Source organism: Spea bombifrons, chromosome 12 (genome assembly GCF_027358695.1).
Source record: "Spea bombifrons isolate aSpeBom1 chromosome 12, aSpeBom1.2.pri, whole genome shotgun sequence".
NCBI classification, from domain to species: Eukaryota; Metazoa; Chordata; class Amphibia; order Anura; family Pelobatidae; genus Spea; species Spea bombifrons.
Genome location: NC_071098.1, coordinates 12,060,976 through 12,086,577, shown reverse-complemented (window position 1 = coordinate 12,086,577; position 25,602 = coordinate 12,060,976). Strand labels below are relative to the sequence as shown.

General features: G+C 39.8%; 1 protein-coding gene across 1 annotated transcript in view; it reads right to left on the bottom strand.

Annotated features, from left to right (window-relative positions):
* The window catches only part of TTC12 (tetratricopeptide repeat domain 12), a 31,860-nt gene extending 24,418 nt beyond the window's left edge, over positions 1 to 7,442 (bottom strand). Inside the window, exons 1-5 of the mRNA XM_053452039.1 lie at positions 7,381 to 7,442; positions 6,260 to 6,432; positions 4,684 to 4,702; positions 4,266 to 4,343; positions 2,449 to 2,570 (exon numbers count right to left, since the gene is read on the bottom strand). Of these exons, the coding sequence (XP_053308014.1) occupies positions 2,449 to 2,570; positions 4,266 to 4,343; positions 4,684 to 4,702; positions 6,260 to 6,432; positions 7,381 to 7,432 (444 nt within the window). The 5' untranslated portion in view covers positions 7,433 to 7,442. The remainder of the gene's footprint in view (positions 1 to 2,448; positions 2,571 to 4,265; positions 4,344 to 4,683; positions 4,703 to 6,259; positions 6,433 to 7,380) is intronic.
* Between the last annotated feature and the right edge of the window lie 18,160 nt (positions 7,443 to 25,602).

Sequence of the window (25,602 nt, the reverse complement as noted above, 5' to 3'; positions counted from 1 at the left end):
CCAAACACTAACTGGTGCTGTGCTATCATAATGTCTTAATGAATACATTGGTTCTTAACAGATAAATAGAACCTATTACAGTATAACACACCAAGCTCATGCATTTAGGTTAACATGTCACAACTTGCTTCATGGTCCAGGAGAATCAATACAGTGCAATTTAAGATGTATTATTGGCCTTGCCACCTCAAAATCCCAGGAGCTTAGCCCAGCCGTCCCGTTTTATTCCAGATTGAACATTTCGCCCCCCCTCTCCTTCTCGCTTGCTGGTTTATTGGAACCTAGCGTATTGTAGCAAATATGAAAGTGCGTGACATCCCTACTGCCTTTAATTTTGTACATTAATATAAACCTCATGCTTGCCAATTTCAGGATCAAAATTAACTATTCCTACTGACGGGTTCAAAAGGACGGATCAAAATGAATAAAAGAATGGTGGTATTTATTGGATACTCAGGACAAGAAAATCCCATTTATATTCTGAAAATGTAATACATATATACATGTAGCGTAAAGATTGATTCGCTTTTGGCGCTTAGCTCTGCAGATCCAGAAATAAAAATACTTTCTTTGTCTAGTATAGTCTACAGTGAATAGAAAAGGATAAAAGCAAAAGCAATCTATCAAGAAAATTGAGATAAGCAAACTATGTTGGACAGCGAAAGGCATTAAGAAGTGTGCTGCTTGGATAAAACCACTGTTCATTGTAACATACTCATCCATCAACTGTGTGCAGACGTTTACTTGATTATCAATAAATTGTGTTTAAGCTAAGACACCTTGATTGCACCAAGCACATGATGATGACAGATGATATGCTGAATGCACCATTTTACAGCAACTGGAGTAGCACAGGCTCTGCAACCAATGCAGTGTCCTGGAACTCAATGACTTTAGGGACCAATGATTTAAAGGAGAAGGGTAAGGACATGAGGTAAAACCAGGAGGGCAGAGGCTTAGATATAATGTATGGGAGTTTTATTTTACTGAGAGACTTGCAGATAAGTGGAACAGTCTCCCAGCAAAAGTGGTAGAGGTCCATACAGTAAAGGACTTTAAACATGCATGACATGGCCAAATTGTTATCCTGAAGACAAGACCAAGGACTTGCCTGAGTTTTGAGCCACTGTCCCATCAAAATGTTTCCCAGAATATGTGTCTCTCAGAACAGCTCAGAGATCAGCGGCAGTAGCCCTTCAACAAGCTTTACTAAGTGTCTGCGGCTCAGTAAAGCTTGATCTGAAATGGTCTGTGTCTGGATTGCTATATAATGATGGGAGTCATGCTGTACCACCCTCAGTGTCTGGATAACTATATAATGATGTGAGTCATGCTCTACCACCGTCAATGTCTGGCTCAGCTTATAGTGATAGGAGTTATGCTGTACCGCCATCTGTGTCTGAATCGCTATATAATGATGGGAGTCATGCTGTACCAGTCCCAGTGTCTAGATCACTATAATATGACCATGTCGCCGGTTCACCACTTTTCTTTCCTTGGCCCACTTTTGGCAGGCACTGACCACTGCAGACCGAGAACACCCCACAAGAGCTGCAGTTTTGGAGATGCTCTGACCCAGATGTCTAGCCTTTTGTAATTTGGCCCATGTCAAAGTTGCTTAGATGCTTACTTGCCCATTTTTCCTGCCTCTAACACATCAGCTTTGAAGATGAAATGTTCACTTGCTGCCTAATAGATCACCCCCCACAGGTTTATCAGTGCTATTCACTTCACTTGTCAGTGGTCATAATGTTATGGTTGATTAGTATATATTGAGGGGAGTTATACTGTACCACCTTTAGGCTCAGTATATAATGGGAGATGTGCAATACAATACGTCAGTATCTGGATCACTATTTCATGATAGGAGTCAAGCTGTACCACTGTCTTGATCACTATGTAATTATGGGAGTTGTGGTATACAGACTCAGTATATACTGATGGAAGTAATATTGTACCACCTTCAGGTTTAGGATATAGTAATGGAAGTTTATAATATACCATTGTCAGTGTCTGGCTTGCTATATAATAATGGGAATATGCTGTGCAAGTGCTATTGTCTCACTCGATATATAATGATGAAAGTTATGCAGTACAACCATCAGTGTCTGGATCACTATATATGGGATTTATGCTGTATAACATGTCAGGCTTACTATGTGCTTATGCTCGCTATGATATGAGCTCTCGCTGCGCTCTATTATGTCTGTCCGGCTATCTTTATACTGATGAAGGCTTTGCTATAATACACGCACTTGAGTACTTGGGATTAAAGGTTACTTTACTGCCCCTAATGTCCCATTAAGCTGTGCTCCAAAGTGTCCTTGGAATTGCCCCCCCCCAAAAAAAAAATCTATGATAGCGTGAGTAGATAGTTACAACTTGTAACATGTAACGGTCACAATTCTTTCCTGACCACATATGTCCCTTTAATGAGTAAGCTCTCACCTGAGCCCTGTTGGTGTATAAGACCTGCATGTCTTTCAGTTTATCCAGCCCTTCGGTGTAGCGTGTCACTGCAGTCTCGTAGTCACCTTGTGCAAATGCCTCATTCCCTAGACCTTTCAGTGCTGCAAGAAAACGCAATTTACTGTATAAAACAAAGCCAGCATGTTAATCTGCATCCGTTCACACTGCAAGAACAGGAAATGGAAATCCTGAATATTAACTCTTTCTCAGGATCATTTTTAATCCTAAATTAAATTGAAGCAATTACATCAATACATGTATTGTTAATTAAATGATGGGATGTGTCACTAAAATGTAGTAGGAGGCTGCTTTGGAAGCGCTACATGCTTTGCACAAATACTTCAAGACATGTCAAGTTTCTTGTAAAAGCCTTTTCCACTGTGACAGAATCACAACAGACAACCTCCAGGGATTATTCATTATCAGACTGTAGTCTACACAACCTATCCAGTATTAAAACCATTTTCCCGTGTTCAGATGTTATAGAACCACAATTTTACCATAAAATTTAAAACTGCAAAAAAGCTTTCTATTTTAGTTTTTAATTGAATATGTTTTGCCAATATTACAGTATTTTTATCACAATAACAATCTTTTAAATGTCAGGATTTGGAAAAATTCTGTCCGCTATCTCATACTTATCGCCTTTCAACACTTATTTTTTGCCTTTTTAAAGTATATAAAAAAAACCCATAATAGCTACAATCATGTGTGCACTAAACGTTTACTTTAAAACATTTGGTGCTTCTCTGAACTAGATCCTTTATACACTATATTGACAAAAGTATTGGGACACCTGACCTGACCTGATTAAACCAACAGACATTTTTTTATGACATTGTATTCTAAATACATAGACATTAATATGTAGCTGGATCCCCTTTGCAGCTATAACGGCTTCCACTCTTCTGGGAAGGCCTTTCACAAGATTTTGGAGGGCCTCTGTGGGAATCTTTGCCCATTCATCCAGTAGAACATGTGTGAGGTCAGGCACTGATGTTGGAGGAGAAGGCCTGCATCGCAATCTCCATTCCAGTTTATTCCAAATGTGGTTGATGGGGTTGAGGTCAGGGCTCTGTGCGGGCCAGTCAAGTTCTCATACAACCATGTCATTATGGACCTTGGAAGTTGGAAGCATAGCATTGTCCAAAAAGTCTTGGTATGCTGAAGGGGACACTCTTGTGGAAATCCATTCCAGAAGAGTAGAAACTGTTATAGTAGCAAAAGGGGGATCCAACTACATATTAATGTCTATGTATTTAGAATACAATGTCATAAATGTCCTTGTTAATGTAATGGTCAGGTGTCCCAATACTTTTTGTCCATATAGTGTATTTCCAATCATGCAGTAAGTGGGAAAATATAACTTCTTTAAAGGCACTTAAGGGATTGATCTGTTATCAGTAGCCACCCCTAGAATGTACCCTCAAATTTTAATGCCCTCAGACCAATGGGTCGCCAAGTTTCTGTGATCGGAGAACCCCATTCCATTTCTCCACAAAATAATACAAATTTATATATAAACAATTTACATTTAGTTTGTACTAAGTTGGTGCTGTCAATGAACCAACATTAAAACTATAGCCCTGATACCTATAGCTTTGTGCAATATTTGAGCAAAGATATTAGAACTCTATGAAGAATCCGTTTCTTACATATGTAATTTTGGCTACAGTGATTAATTTTAACCCCCAAAAGATCCATCCGTTATGAAAAATAAATTATACAGAATTCAGACTACCTGGTGAGTCCATTACTTCATTCCAATGCTTCCAACTATACACAATATAAATTACCATTTGCCAAAGCGGTGTTCTCCTTTCGCTTTTCTGCTCGTTCTTTTGCATCTTTTTCCAGCACTTCGAGAAAGCTTTCTGAGGATACACAAAAATTATTCTTTAAAAACATATGAAACCGGGCATTAACTTGCCTCCCAAATCACTTCTGATCTAGGGTATGGGCCATAGAGCAGTTGTCTGATCCATGTAACCCTATTTTTTATTTCAGGATCGCAGTGTTGAAATGATCCAGATATTCCAATCTTTCGGTATTAGAAAATCCTCTGGAGGATTTCAGTAAAAACACTCTAATACAAAGTCATAGCTTATAATTGGCTTCCACCGCTCTCCGTCACTATGAAATAGCTTGTATTTGTCAAACTGTGATAAGTACAGTTACGTTTAGGTTACATTTAAAGTCAATGCCCGTTCTTACCTTGACATATTCCAGAGTTCTTCACAAGATGATAGGTGACCCAATGTAATGGAAAACAAAGAACATAAGTTAAAATATAATACATTTTACACTGTAATTTGAGCCAATTATCCTACAGTCGTGTGCCAAATTTTGCTTGCTTGCTTTCATTATACCCTTCTATATTACTTGTAAAGATTCAAGTCATGGTCCCTATTTTCTCATAGTCTTTTATGCCGTGCTCTACACACAGTGAAGTTGAAAACCATCTTGTCTTTCAAAGCTTGTATTGCCTTGACCATAACGATAGCGTTTTCTTATGTTTTAAAACACATTTCCAACTATTTTATTCTTGAAAGACTTGAATATTTCAAAATGCGTCCCACCCTTGTGATAAAGATGCCTCTCTTCTTGATGATCACGTTCTACCTTCTCTAGAAAATGGAACCTGGAACATAGTGCCTGTTTTTATGGGAAACTGTCCCTCTTTCTTTCCCTAATGTCCCTCTTTACTGAGAACGCCAAATGTTTGCTGGGTATTACTACATTGGTGTTCTATGGTCCTAAAAGTTGCAATAATGTGCATAGAAACTGGTTAGTAAATTACATTGTGTAAACGAGACAATCTTTTCTTCTAAATGCTTCTTCGAATCTCAATTAATGGTCCATACAACCACATGAAAAGCCTTGGTAAAGCCTCGCCCCGGCCATGCTTTTTTAACCCCAAGTGTCTGTATATGACCTTTTGAGCCATATAACCACTTTGGATGTCATTGCATCCATCTGCGAACGAGCCAATATTTTCCATACAAACAAAAAAAAAAAGTGTCCACGTCCCTTGTGGTAGGTAACAAGTATAAATTAGATTATGGCCTTAAATAAGTGCTACAGGTAGTATTCGGATAGAGAATCTGGGTATAATCATATATATATAAAAAAAAATTAAAGAGAAAATAAACCAACATAATGTAGAATGTTGCACAACTCAATAGTAAAGGGTAAGTACAAAAAGCCCCTTATAATATCAAGGGCATCAGTATGCCTATATGCAAGTGTGTGGAAGGATCCCTGTGCCAATCAGGATTTCCTAAAAAAAGGGCCCCCATTCCATAGTATATTCACATCAAATCAACCAAAACGAATCATGAAGCAAAAAAAAAAACCCGGAAGGTAAAAATATATATATATATATACTTTAATATTAAAAACATCTCAACTCTTACATAGCTGAAAACTGTGTCCTAGTTCTAAGTTTTGTTTCTAGACTGCTGCTTGGGGAAGGAATTAGTCTGATATACTGTTAGACGTTTTCCCTCAGTAATGGCAGAAGTGAGCTAAAATGTAGAGACTTGCCTTAGGGCGAGCTATTAAGAGTCTCCAACAGGGTGAGTTTAGTTAGATCTACTTCATTCACGTTTATGTGAGGTTTTTATCATAGAGTTACCTATGAATTATGTAGGAGAAACTCTGTGGGGTTGGCTCTATACATAAAGTTTTGAGATGAATGTTCTGGTCTCGCCCATCAATAATAGTTTAGTGAAGAAACATTATTAGTATCATGTTTTCCATGTGAAGAAAATAAAGAAAATTAACTCACAGGCTGTGAAAAATCATTATTAGGAGATGAATTGATGACGGTTCTGTTTAGTTTAGTTTTTGTCCCATCCATATCTTCATTGTCCTTCAACAAAGCAATTTTTTTGTCTGCTTTTAAGAATGCCTTCTCACGACAAGCTGTGTCTTCAGAATTTAGACTTTGTACAATCTCAGCTGTAAAAAAAAAAACAATAACACAGTTGGGGAAAACCCATGAACTGCTTTATAGAACAAATTACGTTCTCTATAAGTTCCATTACCTATTTCAAAAAATGGACACTCCAAATGGAATCCAGAGACTATATATAGCAAACCTCAAAAATGCACTCAGTACCTTTCCACCAGCATGAAAAACATTTCATGGGTAAATAAGTGTAGCATTTACAATTTTTGTAGTCGCGTAAATACCTAATTATTAATCGTTTCAGTTTCTACTTATATAGTTTTTAAGTGGGTTTCTAATCTTCTTTTACGTGTTGGCACATTAAGAACAGGTTGACTTAAGATGTAGCACGCTCATTCCCGTTACTTCTGCCCATAACAATGCGAGCCCCTCCTCAATCACAGCTATGCTTACCACTCAAAGCTGCCTAGGCCTTATCATGGTCCGTAGGGCTGACTGGTCCCCATGAAATGTGTTCCTAAAGGGTATCTCAGGGCTCCCTATTTGTCTATTCTTTCAAGCAGGAGTGCACTGTGATTAAAGATTAACCCTGGCCCTAAAGCCAGTGGCTGATAAATCTGAAGACACGTGGCCATGTATGGTCCATATGCTTCGACACACTAGACCATTGGCCACTTAACTGACCTGAGCAGGTTCAATTGGATACTGGAGAAAAAAGGGTATTTTCCCTGTGTGCCAACCACTAGTCCATGCCTGCTCCCAAGGACATATCTCCGTAATTTGTTTTTGGCCTGAACCAGAATATTATTTTCTGAGACAGAACATGAATGGACAAGAGGAAACAATCTAAAATATAATAGAATATGTAGTAAAGGGGTAAATGGTCAGAGCTTGCAGAACTTATCTAGACAAAAAGATGGCACATATACTGGACATACTCTCCTGCCTCCTCTCATCGTTATTTTGAAAATCTAACTAGGAGCTAAAATAAAACTTACTGATTTCATCAACATCTTTCAAAAAGTCCTCCAGGCTTCTGTCTACAGACATTGTCACAAGAGTCCTGCAATTAAACAGAAAAACTGTATTTTATTAGAAGTTCATTTTTGACGAGTACTCCCAACTCTTGGGTTAGTAAATACAGCCCAAAGTCAAGTTGTAGAATGGATAATATTATTCTATATTCTGTTCAATATAAATGTTTTCGATGACAGTCACTCTAAGATTTCTTTGAACATATTGTCTTCTGTTCTTCATGTGATTCCCGCTGCAATGCAAAATGATACTTGGTATTTGTATTCATAACACAGTTGAAAAGTAATTCAATTACGTAACTGGGGATAAATCACTGTTTGGGACTTCATTCTGGTAGAAAAATGGGAAACTGATAGAATCCTTTATCTGATAAAAATAAAAAAATAAAATTCACAGAATGTCACGTTCTGCCCAGGCTGCGGAGCTGCATATCTGTCCTGCTTTAGTTTCTCTGCTTTGCTTTGATCCATTCCTGAATTTCCTTTTGCTTTGTTCTATTTTCCATTTCTTGCTTCTGCTCCGGCTCTTTGCTTCAGCTCTGCTTCCTTTATTAGGTGTGCCCCACCTGTGTGTTCTGTTTGTCTCAGTCTGCAGTCTGCAGTCTAAGGTATGTCTCAGTGCTATGTGTTTGGTTTTTATGTGTGGTTTGTTGTGTACCACTGTCAGCAGGGATTAGCGTTAGGACCCACCGTCATTGGAGTACTTTGGCGTAGTGGTGGGCTAAGCATACTATGGCCATATCATGTGACGGAATCTCCAATAGTTATCATGTAGTCCTAGGCTAGTTTCTGTATTCATGTTTGTCTGTCTTTTATGTACCTTTGCCCTTCTTCCTTGAATCATCTGAGGATTCCGGTTCCTCTCTCCTCTCCCCATGTCCCTGTTAATATGTCCTATCCTTGCTTTAAGGAAGAAGCGTCCGAGGGTTCCGGCTCCTCACTCCTTCCCCTGTGCTCCTTGCCTTCTTCCCTGTCCTTTGTTGTGCCCTGTAACATGTATGTCTTGTCTGGTTATGTTTATTCCTTGTCTTGTGCCTGTTTATATCTTGCCCTATTCATGTCATGTTTCTAGCCACTTCTCGTGTATATATTATATCATGTTTCTTGCCTGGTCTCCCTTTCCCTTGCTTGTTGTGTGTCTGCTATATTAACCTTTGCTTAGCCTTCATTCTCCCATCCTGCTCGTGATTCATGTGATATGCTTCATGCCTGCTCCAGGGTGCCTGCAGGATTCGTTTTGTTCTGGACTTCATCTGCTGCCATATCAGGGCGCTGGTGTTTGGCTGCACAACCCTAGGTGCTCAACTCCTGGGCGAGTGTGGTCACCCTGCACCAGGCCCTGCCCCAGACTCCACTACTGCATCGTGACTCCTGCAAACAACCATCGGGCGCGCTGGGTCCTTCCAGTCATCAGCTTGGACCCAGTCCGTGACACAGAACACATTATTATCATAACAGCCAGCAGTCCTGAAGACTAGACGAATGTCCCTGCCAGTGTTGTGACACTATAATTCATGCATGTATGAAAGATGCAAACCAAGGGTTTTAGAAAGTTTCTATATGTTGGAGGGGAGACTTATTATCACTTTGCCCTTGACTTTGTTAGTTTGATATCACAATACGCTGATATTGCCGCTTCTTTTTATCACAAACCTCATGCAAAATGCTGCCTGCACTCATATCTCAGCGGTTGCTACGTCTGTACATTCAGGCGACCTGCTAGAGCTGTGGATTTGATTTACAGCCAGTTCTGCTGTGATAATGATCTACTGATTCCAATGATGGCATAGTACGGAGCTCCTCATGGGGAATACAGAGTTGCCAACAGATGATTGCTACGGGTTTATAATGATTATTTACAGAAAATATGGGTTGCCTGCATATTCCTTTAGATGTCAGTGTTAATATATATATATATATATATATATATATATATATATATATATATATATATATGGAAAGAGACTCTAAATAAGAAAATAAACTATAAACTCAATTACTTATTTCATAGTATAGGTTGTTTGTTTGTTTTTTAGCCTCTCACCCTTACAAGGTACACAAAACAGTACAAAATATTGATACTTATGGTATATAAACTAGCCTGATCGCAAAATGTTCAATCTGTTGAATGAAAAGGGAAAGATTGTGGTACGTTAGGGTTCTATATGGATTCAACCTTTTTATCTGATTAAACAAACCACATTTAATATTATATGGAGTTAGCAAACCTAATCTTGCAATCAATGAAAAGGGATTGGAAGTGGGTTTCAGAGCTACTTTGACATAAAAAGATATTCTGAAGAGGTATCTGCTGATGTGAACCATGCCTCACAAAGATAAATGTCAGAATACCTACAATCAGGAATTGTCGATTTTCAAAAAGCTAGAAAGGGTTGCAAAGTAATTTCATAAATATCCATCAGTCCCCAGTTAGACAAATTAGTACTGTGGCTACTCTCCTTAGCAGTGGGTGCCCAGCCAAGATGACTCCAAGAGCGCATCGCAGACCTCCCTGAGATATAAAGGAACTTTGAGTCTTTCATATTAAAAACATTGAACAATGATGGAGTCTGTGGCAGGACGCCTCAGAGAAAGCAGATGCTCTCCAGTTTACCATCTCTGTTTGCCAGAAGTTTGTCAAAGGGCACCTTGACACTTCACAATGCTACTGGTAAAAAATTTTGAGAACTGATGAAGCCAAGGTTGATTTGTTAGGGAAGAACATGCAGCACTACATATTGTGTAAAAAGGGAACCGCATACCCACATGAAAACATTATCCCGATGGTGATGTTTAGTGGAGGGAGGATCACAAATTAGGATTGCATTGCTCTCTCTGGACCTGGACAGCTTGGATTTCCAAATGTATCAAGATATCATACAGGGTAATGTCAGGGTGGCTGTCCACTAGCTAAAGTTCAGGAGAAGTTGGATGATGCAGCAGGAGAATGACCCAAAACAGCCAAGTGAATCTACTAAAGAATGTTTAAAAAAAAAACATTTAAAAAAATCTGCATTTTGGAATGGCAAAAACAGAGCCCAGACATCCTAGGAATATGGCTGAGCTTAAGCAGTTCTGTAAGAAAGAATCTTCTAAACTTCCTCCTGAATGTTGTGTGGATCTGATCCGCAGCTACCAGAAGCGTCTGAGGTTATTGCTGCCAAATGAGGTTCAACCAGTTTTTTAATCAAGGGTTCACGTACTTTTTCTGTCGGCACTGAACGTTTAATGTTCAATAAAGACAAGAAAGATTCTCATTGTTTGTGTGTTTTTAGCTTAAGCACATTGTGTTTGTCTATACTTTGTATCTTAGATGTAGATCAGATCATATTTTATGAACGTTTAATGCAGAAAACCAGGTAATTACCTCTTTCTTGCCACTTTGTATATACATTTACATACACATTGCCCTACAGATCTATTTTATATCTAGACTACAGATGCTTATATGTAATATAAGGAAGATTTATTATACTGAGCAGGGGATAAATAAATGGAACAGCCTCCCATCAGAAGTGGTAGAGGCTAATACAGTGAGGGAATTTAAAGGTAGATGATATTGGTATAAGGCTATCCTGTATCTAAGGCTAGACCAAGAATGGTACTTTTTTTTTTGTTTTGTTTTTTGCAGCAGGAAAAATGTTTTTTCCCTGGTGTGAAATTCTGTTTATATTGTTTTACTATTCTATAAGCTTATTCGCAGGAAGCTCTGGAATGTTGGGCATACAAAGCTTAGTATTGCTTCCTCTTGCTTTTCATAGTTTTGTTTTTTAACGGATGCAGCTAACTTTAAGCATGTTTTTTTATGTATGTTTTTAAAAGGTGCGTGAATATCACATTGGGCATGTTTGTCTTTGTTTTAATAGTTTATATGATAGAGGAGCAAGTGAGGAAGACTCGCTTACCTAAACAACAAAATAAAACAGCAACTCGGTACTGAAAAGGGTTAACCTTAACTACCGTACTTGATCCTCAATCCCATGCCATGATTGGGATTTCTTCCATTGTCTTTTGAGTTGTAATATAGGCAATTTTCATGCAATTTGGGCAACAAAGACTTCATACATTCTTGTAGTTTATCTTTAACCACTATTCTAAACACTTGTTTTTCTTTGTTAAGAAGTTGAAATATAATAATAATAATAATGTTTCTTACCTGTTTTATGTTTTATTCACCTTGTGCTTGTAAATAGCCTCTCTCTGAAGGCTGGAGGGGGGCTGATCCTGCAAGTAGTGGGTTACCTAGCAACCAGACAACAAAACCAAAAGCCTTATTGTTTGATCCTGGAAACCCCGCCCCGGGTTGTAACTGCTGCTCAGCGTTCATTCATAAATATATGAAACCCCTGCGTGTAGATTCCACCCATAGAGGAAGCCTGCAGGAACACGACATACATGTTACAATGTATCGCGTTACCTTATTAGCAAAAATAAAAGCAACCTGTTAATATACCACACTATATAAACAATGTTTAATAACAACAGGGCCAAACATGCTGTAATAAAATATACACACGGTTGTTGAATTCAAAGAAGTGATATTTCAAGGGGAAAATACATTTGTATTTATACAAATACAGTGCACAAACAACCGTTGGATCTTTATTAGCTGTGACCAAATCTCCCACAATGCTCAGCCACAGTATGAACAATGTTATATATATATAATCTCCTTTTTTAATTATGATCAGTGTAAAACAGGAAGGCCATTTACAGAGCGGGTAATAGAGGGTAATACCGTGAGGGAATGTAAATATGCATGGGATAGACCCAGGGGTGTAACTAAAAACCACCAGGTCCTGATGTGAAAATTCCCCCTGCCCCCCCAACTTCAATAGCTAGTCTGTGCCATCATTGCCCCTTGCCCCCTCCTTCCAACATAAAACATATGTAAACAAACAATTTACATACCCTTATACTCACTAACACACACTCCATCTCACCCCACTTACACATCCATGCTCACACACACACATACACACAATTACACATCCATGCTAGCCCACGCAAGTACACATCCATGCTCACACACAAATTACACACACACAATTTCACATCCATGCTCACTTATACACAAAAGTAAACATCATTGCACTCACACACAAAGTACACACACATGTATAGATCATTGCTCTCACACACACACACACAATTACACATCCATACTCACACATACATGTACACATTCATGCTCACACACATGCACACAAAAGTACACATCCATGATCACACATGTAAACATCCATGCTCACACACACACACACACAAGTACACTTCCATGCTCACACACACCTACACATCCATACTCACACACACAAAAGTACACATCCATACACACACACAAAAGTATACATCCATAGTCACACACACACACATGCACACAAAAGTACACATCCATGATCACACACACAAAAGTGCACATCCGTGCTCGCTCACACACATATACATACATCCCTCCCTCCCGCTCCTGCAGCTTGCTATCTTGCTGCTCACACACACTGTGCAAGTAGCCTCTGTAGCATATACCAATTCATTTGTCTGACTTATGATGGTAGTAGGGATGATTGTGAGGCGTCTATTGGCATCTTATAGTATACAAGGCGATGGTCCTTTCACGCAGAGCCTTGGTAATCACCCTTGAGGGTTGACTGTAGCTAGTCTATCCAGGATCTTATGCCTCTTTTCAGAAACTGTGCTCTGTAATGGCAGGTTAGTACTGAAGTTCTGGCTTCTGGTGTCAGCTGCACAGTTTGTTGTTCTTCTGGGTCTCTTTTACAAAGAGACCCAAAGAAGGAAATTTACAAAGAAGGAAATTTATTAGATCCATGATAGCTGACATCATAATACGTCACAATTCAAAGAAGGAAACAGGCAAGGTGAGTTGACACCATCTTGTGGTTCTATTCACTGTCCTCAAACATGGGTGAACTGTGACTTCATGGTTTTGGCTACACCTCTCACAGACAATGGCGTAATCAGCTACCGCAGGGCCACGTAACATTGTGTTACATAAGCCTGCTGCGCTCCCACCTCCACAGTGCAATTCTGTGAAATAAAACTACCGTATTTGCTCGATTATAAGACGAGGTTTTTTCCAGAGCAAATGCTCTGAAAAATACCCCTCGTCTTATAATCGGGGTCGTCTTCTAATCAGACCCCAAAAAAATGGCTGGGGCCATGCTGCTTACCGGTCGCGAGCAGCGTCTCTTCCGTTAGAAGCAGGAGGACAGGAAGCTTGTAGCTTCCTCACAGAACTCTATCTCCCCCTCCCTCCTCTGGGGGCGGGGCCAGAAAAGTTGCTGGTACAGCCGGTCCCCTGCAGAAGTCTTCGAAAGAGAGATCTGCAGTTCAGGTAAGGGGGTGGGGGAGGGTTTTTGGGTAAGTATGTGTGATTAATGTGTGAAGTATGTGTGATTAATGGAATGAATGAGTATTTAAATGTTTGTGAATGTGTGTTTGTGTGTGATAGCATGGATGTGTAAGGGGGGTGGGGGTTGTAGCATGGCATAGGGAGGCTGTAATCCCACTACTATCATCCCCAGGTTCCAGCATGTACTGGCTGCCTTGGCTTGACAGGAGTGTGATTGCTGTTAGCAGCAATCACACGCCTATCAAGCCAAGGCAGCCAGTACATGCTGGGTTAAAAGGCATATCATGGGGCTGAGTGGCATATAGGGGGTTAAAATGCATTTCTGGACCTCCAGAAATGCATTTTAACCCCCTATATGCCACTCAGCCCCATGATATGCATATATACCTCCAGAAATGCATTTTAACCCCCTATATGCCACTCAGCCCCATGATATGCCTTTTAACCCCCTATGCCTTTTAACCCCCTATGCCAGAGTGGCATATAGGGGTATAAGGCATATCATGGGGCAGAGTGGCAAATAGGGGGGGTATAAAGCATTTCTGGGGGCAGAGTGGCATAACTGGGGGGGGGGCAGGTTGGCAAATAAAAGGAAATTTAAAAAATATATTTACATGAATTAATATTTACTGGTAAAACTTTTTTTCCTATGGGGTCGTCTTATATTCAGGCTTTTAGTTTTTTTCCTAAATTAATATTTTGATTTTGGGGGGTCGTCTTATAATCGGGGTCGTCTTATAATCGAGCAAATACGGTATATCCAGTCAAATGTATGCATTATTACTACATTGCTATACAGGAGATGTAAGTGCAGCTTGTCAAATGTACCTGGCTTTGGATTTGAGACAACATATACACAGACCACAGAGCATGAGAGATGGGGAGGAATAATGTAGTTGCCTGCTATTTCAATTTGGTTATAAAACCGGGGCTAGAGAGTAACGCTTAGCCATACCTCATACATCTAGCTACTTTTTGCTTACATAAATGCAGAAAACAACGTCGCTGGATTTTGCTCTTGAAGAAATAGTCTTGTTGTGGACATCGTGTGGTTAGTATATTAAGCAGTGAAAGATGATGTAATATACCCTTCTCACATGGAACACATTCAATGCATAGGCAGCCTATCTTCGCAGGATGATTACCATTGTATTACCGAACGGCTGCTGGTAGAGATTAGGATTTATAAATGTCTCTGAATCCCAGTACCGTATAATACATGTGTCTGTATGCACATACAAACAGCTGGAGTCTGATTGTCACCCTGACAAATTTGCCATCCACATTACTGCTGCATTTCTAGAATGTCCTTGAAACATTCCATATATTCAAAGAGCATGCATTAAAGCATTCAAGATTATCTCTGCTCAAAAGAGAACGGATAAGATTTCTCCAGCCTCAATTCTTCATATATGGACCATCAGGATGACAGATTATGATGGGATTAGATTGACTGGAGCCACTTTTGTCGGCATCACTCCATGAATATTCATAACATGTTCCAGATAGATGCTATCTAAAACAGGCAGAATTCAACAGGCATTAGAAGCAAAGTGGCTTGTCCATAAATTGTCATTAGTTACTGTTTATGTTTATTTTAGGATTAGCTCATAGCTAACAAGTGTGTTCATTTTATTCTTTGCCTTTTTTTTATATAGTTTCTATTGTCCCTCTAATATAACTTTCTATGTTCTCCTACCAAAAATTATACAGGGATTAGCCATGCGAGTGGTAGACCGGGGACAGCTGGCGTTGGCTTGGGGAGTACAATCAAGTGGCCTCCTAGTCTCCCTCTAGTATTTATCGGCTCTTTAGGTTGTGCACATATGCTTTCAATCACACACTCAGCATGACCTTGTCTGGTGCGTTACTACACCCCTAGCTACGAAAACAGGACATCTAATTTCAAATCAATAGAAGTAGTAGAAGCCAATCATGTGTATGCTGGCTGAATCCTGATGTCCAACTAACAAACCCGACTGGCTGGCATTACTCTAATTTCAATTGAAAATCTCTTGCTTTTGGCTTTGGTGGGAGTTCTATAGAGCATTAGGGGAAGTATGCTTACATATGCTTTGTGCTTTCAGTAGAGGCGACTGGGGAGCCCCCCGAAGGGAGTATCCAAAAAACACATGCACCGATTTGCCAAAAGAAAATTAGACACATATTTTCATTAAAAAAAGTCTCAAATATGCCATACATTGTAGAAGCGGGCTTATACTGAACATCAAATAAATTATGGAGCTTTATAATGACAAATTTAGCAGTGAATCTCTCTGTAGATGTTTTCTATTCTCTTGAGGAAGTGGAATTAAACTTTAATTATTTATTGCATAGTGAGTACATTTATTAATGTTTCCATCCCAGAAGAGAGGGGGAAACGTTTGAAAGAGTAAATCATCTTCCAAGTGATTTATTTTGAAATCCCTCAGTGTAAGAGCCACATAGTCTCAAATTTCGAACATAGCATTGTGTCTTAGTTTGTGTTAATATTAGACTCATAAGACAGACTAGAAAAGGCTTTTAAATTCCCTTTTGGTTGCGCGTCACTGTTCCCGGTACAATTCTTGCCTTGTAGAGTTTTGTTGTGATGCAGATCTTTATTTTTATTCCTCTAATTTAACTTGTGCTGAGACTGGCATATCAGATCCTTCTGGGTAATTATTGAGTTCCCACCAGGCTACCAACTGTATTCTTCTTGGGAACTCAATAATTCATATGACGCTCAAACTTTTTCTTTTTTATGATAGGGATATTAAAAGCTAGAACGTTGAACATGATATGGTCATGTCGTCGCATTGAGAAATAAATCCACAGGAGGAGAGCGGGGGGCAACAGTTGTGAGGAGAATTGATTTTTTTTGAGTTGCAGAGACTGTCAGGAACCCGTACCTTGAACCGTATTGTCTGCTGGCACAATAAATGTATAGGACTATTCTGTATAGGACTATTATTTTAGACCATTACTCCTACACACCTAACCTGCACAAGAAGAGAACAAGACTTCCAAAACATTTTTACATAACGGAATACTTTGTGTAAATTGCCCTCGGGCAACCCGACTAAGAGTTCCATGAAAATGTCTGGCTCTGCCCGGGGACAGGAGGTCCGGGTCAACTCCAGTAAACCTGGTCCTGTGACAATACCGTGGTGAAGATCTGAGAGGTCCAAGTGGTGGTGGTGAATTATATAGATCTGTGTTGTTATAGTTCTAGATCTCTGCTCCTTCACACCCCTTTTGGGTTGAATCTCCCAGCCTTTTGATATTACCAAACTGTTACTTTCCCTAGACCAGGGCATAGTATGCCCATATTTTGTTTCAAACTAACCCTTATTAATGCAATGGGCAAGGGGGGTTATATGAAACACATGGAGGAATTCTAATTTTGTTCTACTATAGCTGTGAATTTGGACCTCCTATAAAAACATTTTGCTTAGTATACATTTTAAAAGTACAACTTCATCAAGCTGTTAACTTGATGGAAATCTACAAATGGGACCGATTCTTATATTTATACGCTGCTTTACTTGCACTTACTTGAAAAACCATGTTCCCTATGCTACAGTTAATTACTGGAATAATTATGTTTTGAACCTGAGAAAGTTATTACCCCAGGCAGCTACTAAGGTAATGTGAAATTTGACTCGGTTGAGTTGTTCTCTTTTAACTTCTGCGGGAATAGAAAGCTGGCTGTGAATGTTTAATGTAAAGATTTCTACTGCTGACACACTCTGATAATGATGGGCTTAGATACATAAAGTGTTTCGCTCAAAGCCGATTAAACTTACCTGAAGTTCTGTTGTGGCTAATAGAATTAAACAATATTTTGGGGCAGAAAACCCAGACTCTAATACAGATGAAATCTAAGGTTTTTAATCCGGTTCAGGTCATTGTGACACCGTAGAATGATATACCACGCTTTAATTGATTTCCTCCAAACATGCTTCTAGTCATAGGAAGTGTTTAGTGAATGTATGCGTTCCTTATACAGTAGGCAAACTCTCTTGATCTGACCCGGAGTCTCCGGGTGAAGTGCTTCTTCTCCAGGTCGATTTTGTTTTTCTCCAGAAAGGAAGACCAGCCTTTGCCATGCCCGCTTTCTGTTACTCAACATTTTCTGTTGTGCTATACAGAAATCCCTTGTGCTATACAGGTACAAAATCAGCCTACATGGCTTGCTAGCCCAGATGAGAGAGAGCTCTGGGTAAGCCGACCCGGAAAGTTACCAAGTTTGATAGTTGAATAGAGTTTTCCTTTGGGATGTTTGGAAACCATAGGCTTTGAAGATGCATTCATGCTGCTGTTGCCCTGTGAGCCCTTTCTAACTATACCTTTTGGGTTACTGGAGCCATCTGGTCTTCTGTTATGTTTGTTTCGTTGATGGGGAAGTTTTTAACACTGATGTGTATTGATGCTGAGTGCAAAGCTGCCTGGTAGTGTTTGTAATGTTTCTATCTTATGTTGGTATCTCTGGTTCTTAGATGAAAAAAAAAGTTCCTGTTACTGTTTTCCTTTCATTCTCTTATACTAATGTTCCAATATACTAAAGTGCCTTTTGATTTAAATAAGCACTAAATGATTTAGAAATGATTATTTTCCCTAGACTTTAATGCTCATTTGCTCCCTAGTAGAGGAGTGTGAGATTGGACCTATAACCGACCCATATGCCATCTATTCATTAGCCTGAACCAAACCCCTTGTGATGATTTAATATGTAGAGGGGTCAAGTAGCTCTGGAGAATATTTTTAAAGTCAACACTAAAAGCTTTTACTGGTCTTTGGCCTATGTGTGCAGATTGTCCCTATGACTTAATGACTAGCTCTGGTATGATTCATTAACCCATTGACACTCTTAAGGGCACTATGTATGTCCTCCTCTAAACATATTGTAAAGGAGGGGGCTCATCAGGGACTGATTAAGGACTGAGTCTCTACATCAGGAGATATGGGAAGACTAGGTGGGCTGGATGCCTCTTATCTGTTGTCAAATTTTATGGCAGTGGTACAAATCTTTACATTACATAGTCTCAACAAACTTTTTATTCTCGTGGAAGTAAAAGAGCAATTCAAAATTTTTTATAATGAAATTGCTGTGAAAGGTGGCTTTTGACAAAGGACTACGTGCGAAACATGTTAAGCGTTCGCCTGATTGCAGGATGAATTTGTGAGATGCAATTGGGACCTTCCGTTTGATAATGCTTTGCCTATGAGTATTTATATATTTTTCTACATTTCTTAGATTGTTCTACTATTTTGAATTGATTTTATGGAATTACGTATCAGACGATAAAAATATATATGTATTTTATGACTATTTACAGTGATATTGCAAATTGTGGTTTGGAGTAACCCATTATTTGTTGAGCACCACCTGGATTTTATTTATATTTTCTATGGACTGAGCTTGCCCATTTTCAGACTAGTATTCGCAGTTAAAGATTTGTTATATAGCGTGAATGCTACCAGAAAGGTAAATGTGGCTACTAAAATTTAGTTGAAAAGTATACTTAAAATTATACCAACTGAGAGTTTTCAAGTTGTTAGGTCTCTTCCTCAGGCATTAATGAAGCTAATGTATACAGAAAACACACTGTTTTCGCAGCATGCTTACACCTGTTTGGTAGGCCTCGTATTATCCATTTGTATTATTTGAGCCTGTGACTAGCTTAGCGCACCGACATTTTTTCTTTTCCCATTAATGAAGCTAAAAAAGAATTTTCTAAATACAAAAGCACAATTCACACATTAACAAAGACTTTAAATAAACACTGAGGTGTTGGGGAATTTGTTCAGCAGTAAATTAGCCGGACTAGCAGAGATCTAATAGACAGATAAGGTTCAGTCAGAGCATCCTTGGTCAGTTTACTCCCTGGTTAGAGGGGCCATAAAACCATTTGACAGATGCCAGATCCATGAAGGTGTCAAATGTTCCCAGGAATAGGTTGTTTGTAGTTAATTCGAATTGTGAGAGGATTAATGGTTTGTAATGGGAGATGAATTCTCTGTCTCTATTGAGGCCAGTGAGTAAGGTATTAAACCAGCAGATTAGTTTGACCTCCCATATTTTTCTCTCTCTCTGGGTGAGGAACGATCCCATCAGTACTAACAGCTTCACAAACCCTTTTATCATTCTGAAATTTAGTCTGTTCACAACGCAGGCCCACTTCTGACCTCTCGTGGCAGCTAGGAATAAATGCACAACAATCACGGGTTCATTAGAGTTCTAGAAAGGATGAAGAGAGCAATCTATAAAGGAAAAGAAGTCGAAATATTAACTGTAGTAATTTGCAAAAAAGGGGGTGATGAAGACCAGTGTGAAGTAAGGTATGTAGAGAGGAAACAATGATCAATATACTTCCCTTTTTGTCACTTGACCGGATACCCAGCTGCAACTCTCCGGGTGTTTTAAAATGAGAACAAAGATCACTAGGGGGCGCTCGTGTATACCGGTTGAAAAAAATAGAAAATAAAACAGAAAAAAATTGATGGTGTAGTATTATGCACAGATGATGGCACTATATGTCTATATAATGCACTCACAATGTGTACGTGTATTCAGGCTTCATAAACATCAAATCCTCCAGGTGGATATGTAGTAAATATATGCAAAGAAGCATTTTTTTTTCTGTTTTATTTTCTATTTTTTTCAACCGGTATACACGAGCGCCCCCTAGTGATCTTTGTAATTTGCAAAAAAACAGAATACCATATCTGGCTATTTTATATGGAGTGGTTTTCTGCAGGGCCAGAGATGGGCTTTATTAGGTGGGGAGTGGGCACGGTCAGACACTACTTCCATGCACAGCGACAGAAGGAAACGACCTGGAGACCTGGGAAACAATGTTTCTCTGGGTTAGACACTCAAATATATACATATTTAAACATGAATTCATATATTGCATCCATTAGTGTCATTTCAGAATCAAGGGTCTGCTAAAAGGGAGTGTCACCCTGTTCCCTAGTAGGGTATGATGTAATCATGTGTATGTAACGCCCTCCACACATGAGCCCTAACAATAAAGGTTTGCCCCTAGCTCCATGAGATCTAAAGGTGTTCATGATGGCGTTCGTACATAATCGTAGCTGGATTTTACAGATTAAAAATCATGGTTTTTTTTAACAGTTCAGCCAAAGCTTGAGTTGCCGAAGATTACCTATTGCTATCAATATAACTTATTTCACTAGTGTTACTGTGGGATATTCTGTATGGTTAGCAGCAAATACATCATACAACCTCAGGAAGGAAACACAAAAGCTAATTGAATATTCATTGGTAATAAATGATGGTTATATTTATGAGACACAAATCACCCTTACGTTTTGGTTGTTTGAAGCAACTTCTAATTTAATTTGCATTATGGACGGAAGGCGTTCGTTGCAGTTTTTTTAAGCGTTAGTAATTGATTAGTGTCAGTAATGTTTTTTCCGGAAATAATTACAGAAGATGGGACAACGAATGATTAGTCATTGTAACCACTTTAGGCATATTATGAGCTTATATGCTAAAGTCCTGCTGTTGATTAAAACAAAAAACAGATCTACAGTCTAAGGGCTGGATTTAATTATTAGCTGTCTAAACACTGGTCTGGGTGACAAAACAAAAGAGAAAACACCCAGAACATAGCCCACATTTACAAACACCCGTAACATGGGGAGGGCGGCCGGGAAAGGTCTGAGCTGTAACAAAGCCAGAACGAAAAAGGGTGACCCCCTCCTTCACCCGCCTTTTAACCGCTTAAAACCTGCAACAATGTTACCAGATCCCCCAACAAGAGAGGGGGACAAGCCACTCGGGCCTAGGCCAGCATTTATGTCCCCTTCCCCATTGGTCCAGGAGGACCCTTGCCATTAATAATTAATCTAGAGCTGAAACAACGAATCGATAAAATCGATAATAATCGATAACGGAAATCATCGATAACGATTTCCGTTATCGATTAATCGAGTGATCGATTCGTCGTTGGAGCACTAGGCTCCTTTTACTTACCTCCGCCAGCGTTCCCCGCTTCTGCTCCACGCTCTGCAGTCTCCGCCTTCTTCAAGCTACGTGACGACGGATGTGACGCGCGTCTACTATCAAGTTGGAAGTGGAACAAGTTCGTAGCGGAGGTAAGTACTCTTTATGTCTATTGTCTGTGCGAATGTTTATGTGCGAGACTGGGTGCGCGGCAGAGTGTGTGTGTGTGTGTGTGTGTGTGTGCGTGTGTGCGTGTGTGCGTGTGTGCGCGCGGCAGAGTGTGTGTGTGGGTGCGCGGCAGAGTGAGTGGGGGGGTGCGCTGCACAGTGAGTGGGGGGGTGCGCTGCACAGTGAGTGGGGGGGTGCGCTGCACAGTGAGTGGGGGGGTGCGCTGCACAGTGGGGGGGGGTGCGCTGCACAGTGGGGGGTCCGCGGCACAGGGGGTGGGGGGTCCGCGGCACAGGGGGTGGGGGGGCAGGGGATGCAGGGCAGGATGTGAGTGCAGGGCAGAGTGGGGCCAGGAGACTGGATGCAGGTCAGAGTGGGGGTGGGAGGGCAGGGTGGCAGACTGGGTGCAGAGCAGAGTGGGGGTTGGGATGCAGGGCAGGGTGTGAGACTGGGTGCAGAGTAGAGTGGGGGTGGGGGGCAGGGCAGGGTGTGAGACTGGGTGCAGAGCAGAGTGGGGATGCAGGGCAGGCTGTGAGACTGGGTGCAGGGCAGGCTGTGAGACTGGGTGCAGGGCAGGCTGTGAGACTGGGTGCAGGGCAGGGCAGGGTGTGAGACTGGGTGCAGGGCAGGGTGTGAGACTGGGTGCAGGGCAGAGTGGGGATGCAGGGCAGGCTGTGAGACTGGGTGCAGGGCAGGCTGTGAGACTGGGTGCAGGGCAGAGTGGGGGTGGGGATGCAGGGCAGAGTGAGGGTGGGGGCACAGTGCAAAGGGGTGGGGGCACAATGCAAAATTCTTTTAAATAAACAAAAAATTTGCATATTGTTTTTTTTATCCGATTAATCGATTAATCGAAAAAATAATCGGCCGATTAATCGATTATTAAAATAATCGTTAGTTGCAGCCCTAAATTAATCATTTACTTTTTTAATCTGAATTTAAAGTAATCGTGCAGTGATCACATCATTTACAGGGACACTCCAGCAATCATATGCACTTTTAATGAGATGATGATTACCATGCTGTTATATTATTTCAGAATCAAGATATGTGTGTTCATTAACAAAACACTGCTGACCTCTTGTGGCAGTTAAGAATAAATGCACAGAATTCAATGATCCTTTAAATTTTCTAGTATTGGTTTGTTCTGTGTGATTTACCCAGAAGATTTGCTGAGACATATGTATAGATGAAATTGTATAGAGTGTTTGTTCCCCATCCCCAGCTATTTGTTGTGTAGAAGGTGTACTTGGACAAGAAACTTCTTCTGATGTGATTTCCCGACTGCCAGTCATCTCCAACACTGGCTTGGTAAAGCCTCGTGCTGAAAATTCTCCCTTTTAACCCACATTTCTTCAAACAGCCTGTAACTGTCACAAAATGACGCACCAAGGAGGTGGTGGTGTTATTGTAGGTTGAATGGATGCATATGAAAGTACTTTTATATAGATTAATTGTTCGGCGGCTTCTTGGAACACTTCAGTGTTTATGGTCAGTGGTGACTTTAGAAACAACATATAGGGGGGCAGAGCCTGTCCTAGTGTATGTGTTTGGGTGTCAGTGTGGCAGAGCCTGTGCTGGTGTGTGTTTGGGTGTTGGTGTGGCACACACCAAGACAAGCTCTGCCACACCAGCACCCAAACACACACCCACCAGGACAGGCTCTGCTGATTGTAATCCTTGTTATTCATAACCACTAAACCTATCCCTTTCTCAGCGGCTTTGATTGTTACTGATGTATCTTGTTTCAATTCTCTTAGGGACTTTTAATATTCCTTATGTATTTTTCCATTAGCTACTCAAACATTTTAATGTGATCACCTTTTGTATTTTGCGGATAAAAAGTAGAATTTGGATGCATATTGGTATGAAGAAAATCATTATCTTCCAAATTATTTTTGTTATATTGATTTTCCAAAAATAATTTAATTTAATAATTTCCTAACAAATTTGTGTAGATCTATGAACATATCAAACTTATCATTTGATGTGCTTGGGGCAAATGTAAGCCCTTTTTTGAGGAGACTTAAGTCACTCGTATTTAATTCCCTATCTGACAGATTGAAAATGTTTATTTTCTCCTTTTCTATTCCTTAATTTCCCCTTTTATTTCTTGATCTGCCTCTAAGTCTCTTCTTTGTCTTTTTCAGTGGACCAGAGTCCACGCTTCTAGAGGGTCTGCTTCTGTCTCCTCTATGTTGTGGGGTATGACAGAATGACCTGTCATACAAGGCCCCAAGGTACTCAGATATGGCTCCTGCCTGGCTGTCAAACAAAGGTAGCACAGGCAGGAACGCCATTGTTTAATTAATCCCATCAATAGGATTGCTGCCAGGGGATTAAAGGTTGGGTTGAATACATGTATCTGTTAATTTATGTTAATGAAGTTCTGTGGCTATATGAGTCTGTTTTACATCAATAAACTGTTCATTCCTGCTGTACTCAACTCAAGGTAGTTGTGTCTACTTATTGGGTACACATAGCAGGGTTCCGGGGACAACAGGAGGATACATGTGGGTGATCTCTGGGAGTTACTACAGCTCTCTTGGTGAACCAGTTACATGGGGTATCTCCTATGTTCTAAAAAGGGGGGGAGTTATCTATATGTATATATATGTATATATATATATATATATATGTATATATATATATATATATATATATATATATATATATATATATATATATATATTATATACATACATACATACTACGGTTCCTAGTTCTGCAGTATTTGTTTCCAAATACACATTCCTCAGTTTTTTCATTTGAAGGTTTTGTGGTTACCTCATATCATATCAATTCTGTATATGCTAAAGCACTGTTTGACTGCTTCTGCCTGTTGACTTTGTCAGTAATTTGAATTTGGCTTTCTCGTTCTCTTCCTTTTAATCACTGCACCCAGTATTTTTTGTTTTTTTTGTTTTTTTTGTTTTTTTAGATTAAACTCATAATTAATAATCTCGTATACAGCCAAATATTCAATCTTTACTACCAAATCAGATGGTAAAATCAGGTCTTAAACAACATTACCACCTAGTGGCTAAAATAAAATACACATTTACAGTTACAAATATACTTTATACTGTCTTGATTGGCAGATATAATTATCATCAGGAACCCAATGATCACCTAACACACTCAGAAAACAATAAATACCATAATATGAGATTTTTCAATAAGGTATAAAGGTTGTAGAAGTCTCACAGATTCAACTATACAGTGTACAGGGCCAGTCAAGCTCTTCCCGCAGCTGAAACTCACTGGAGTTGAAACTTCATAATGTGTTGTGACATCAAGGGGGTGAAACATAACTGCAGGTTTTACTGAAAACTCTTCCTTTAGTAAATAAACCCAACAGTTTTTTTTAATCAAAATTTAGTCTGTCCAAATGCTGGCACACTACTGACCACTTGGGGTGTTTAACAATAAATGCACACGAATCAGGTGTCCTTTACAGAGAGTTTCCTATGGTGATGTTTCACCAGTTCCAGATCTGCTAAGGTGGAGTAAGGACAAGACCAGAGCAGAAGTAGAAAGTAGAATAAACCAGAGACTATGCACCAAGTTATAGAATCTGTTTTTATTTCACTGACATATTCTTGTGGGAAACCTTTTTCAGTCTTCTAGACTGGGACAGAGTTTCACCTTCCAGCAGGACAATGACCTTAAGCATACTGCTAAAGCAACACGA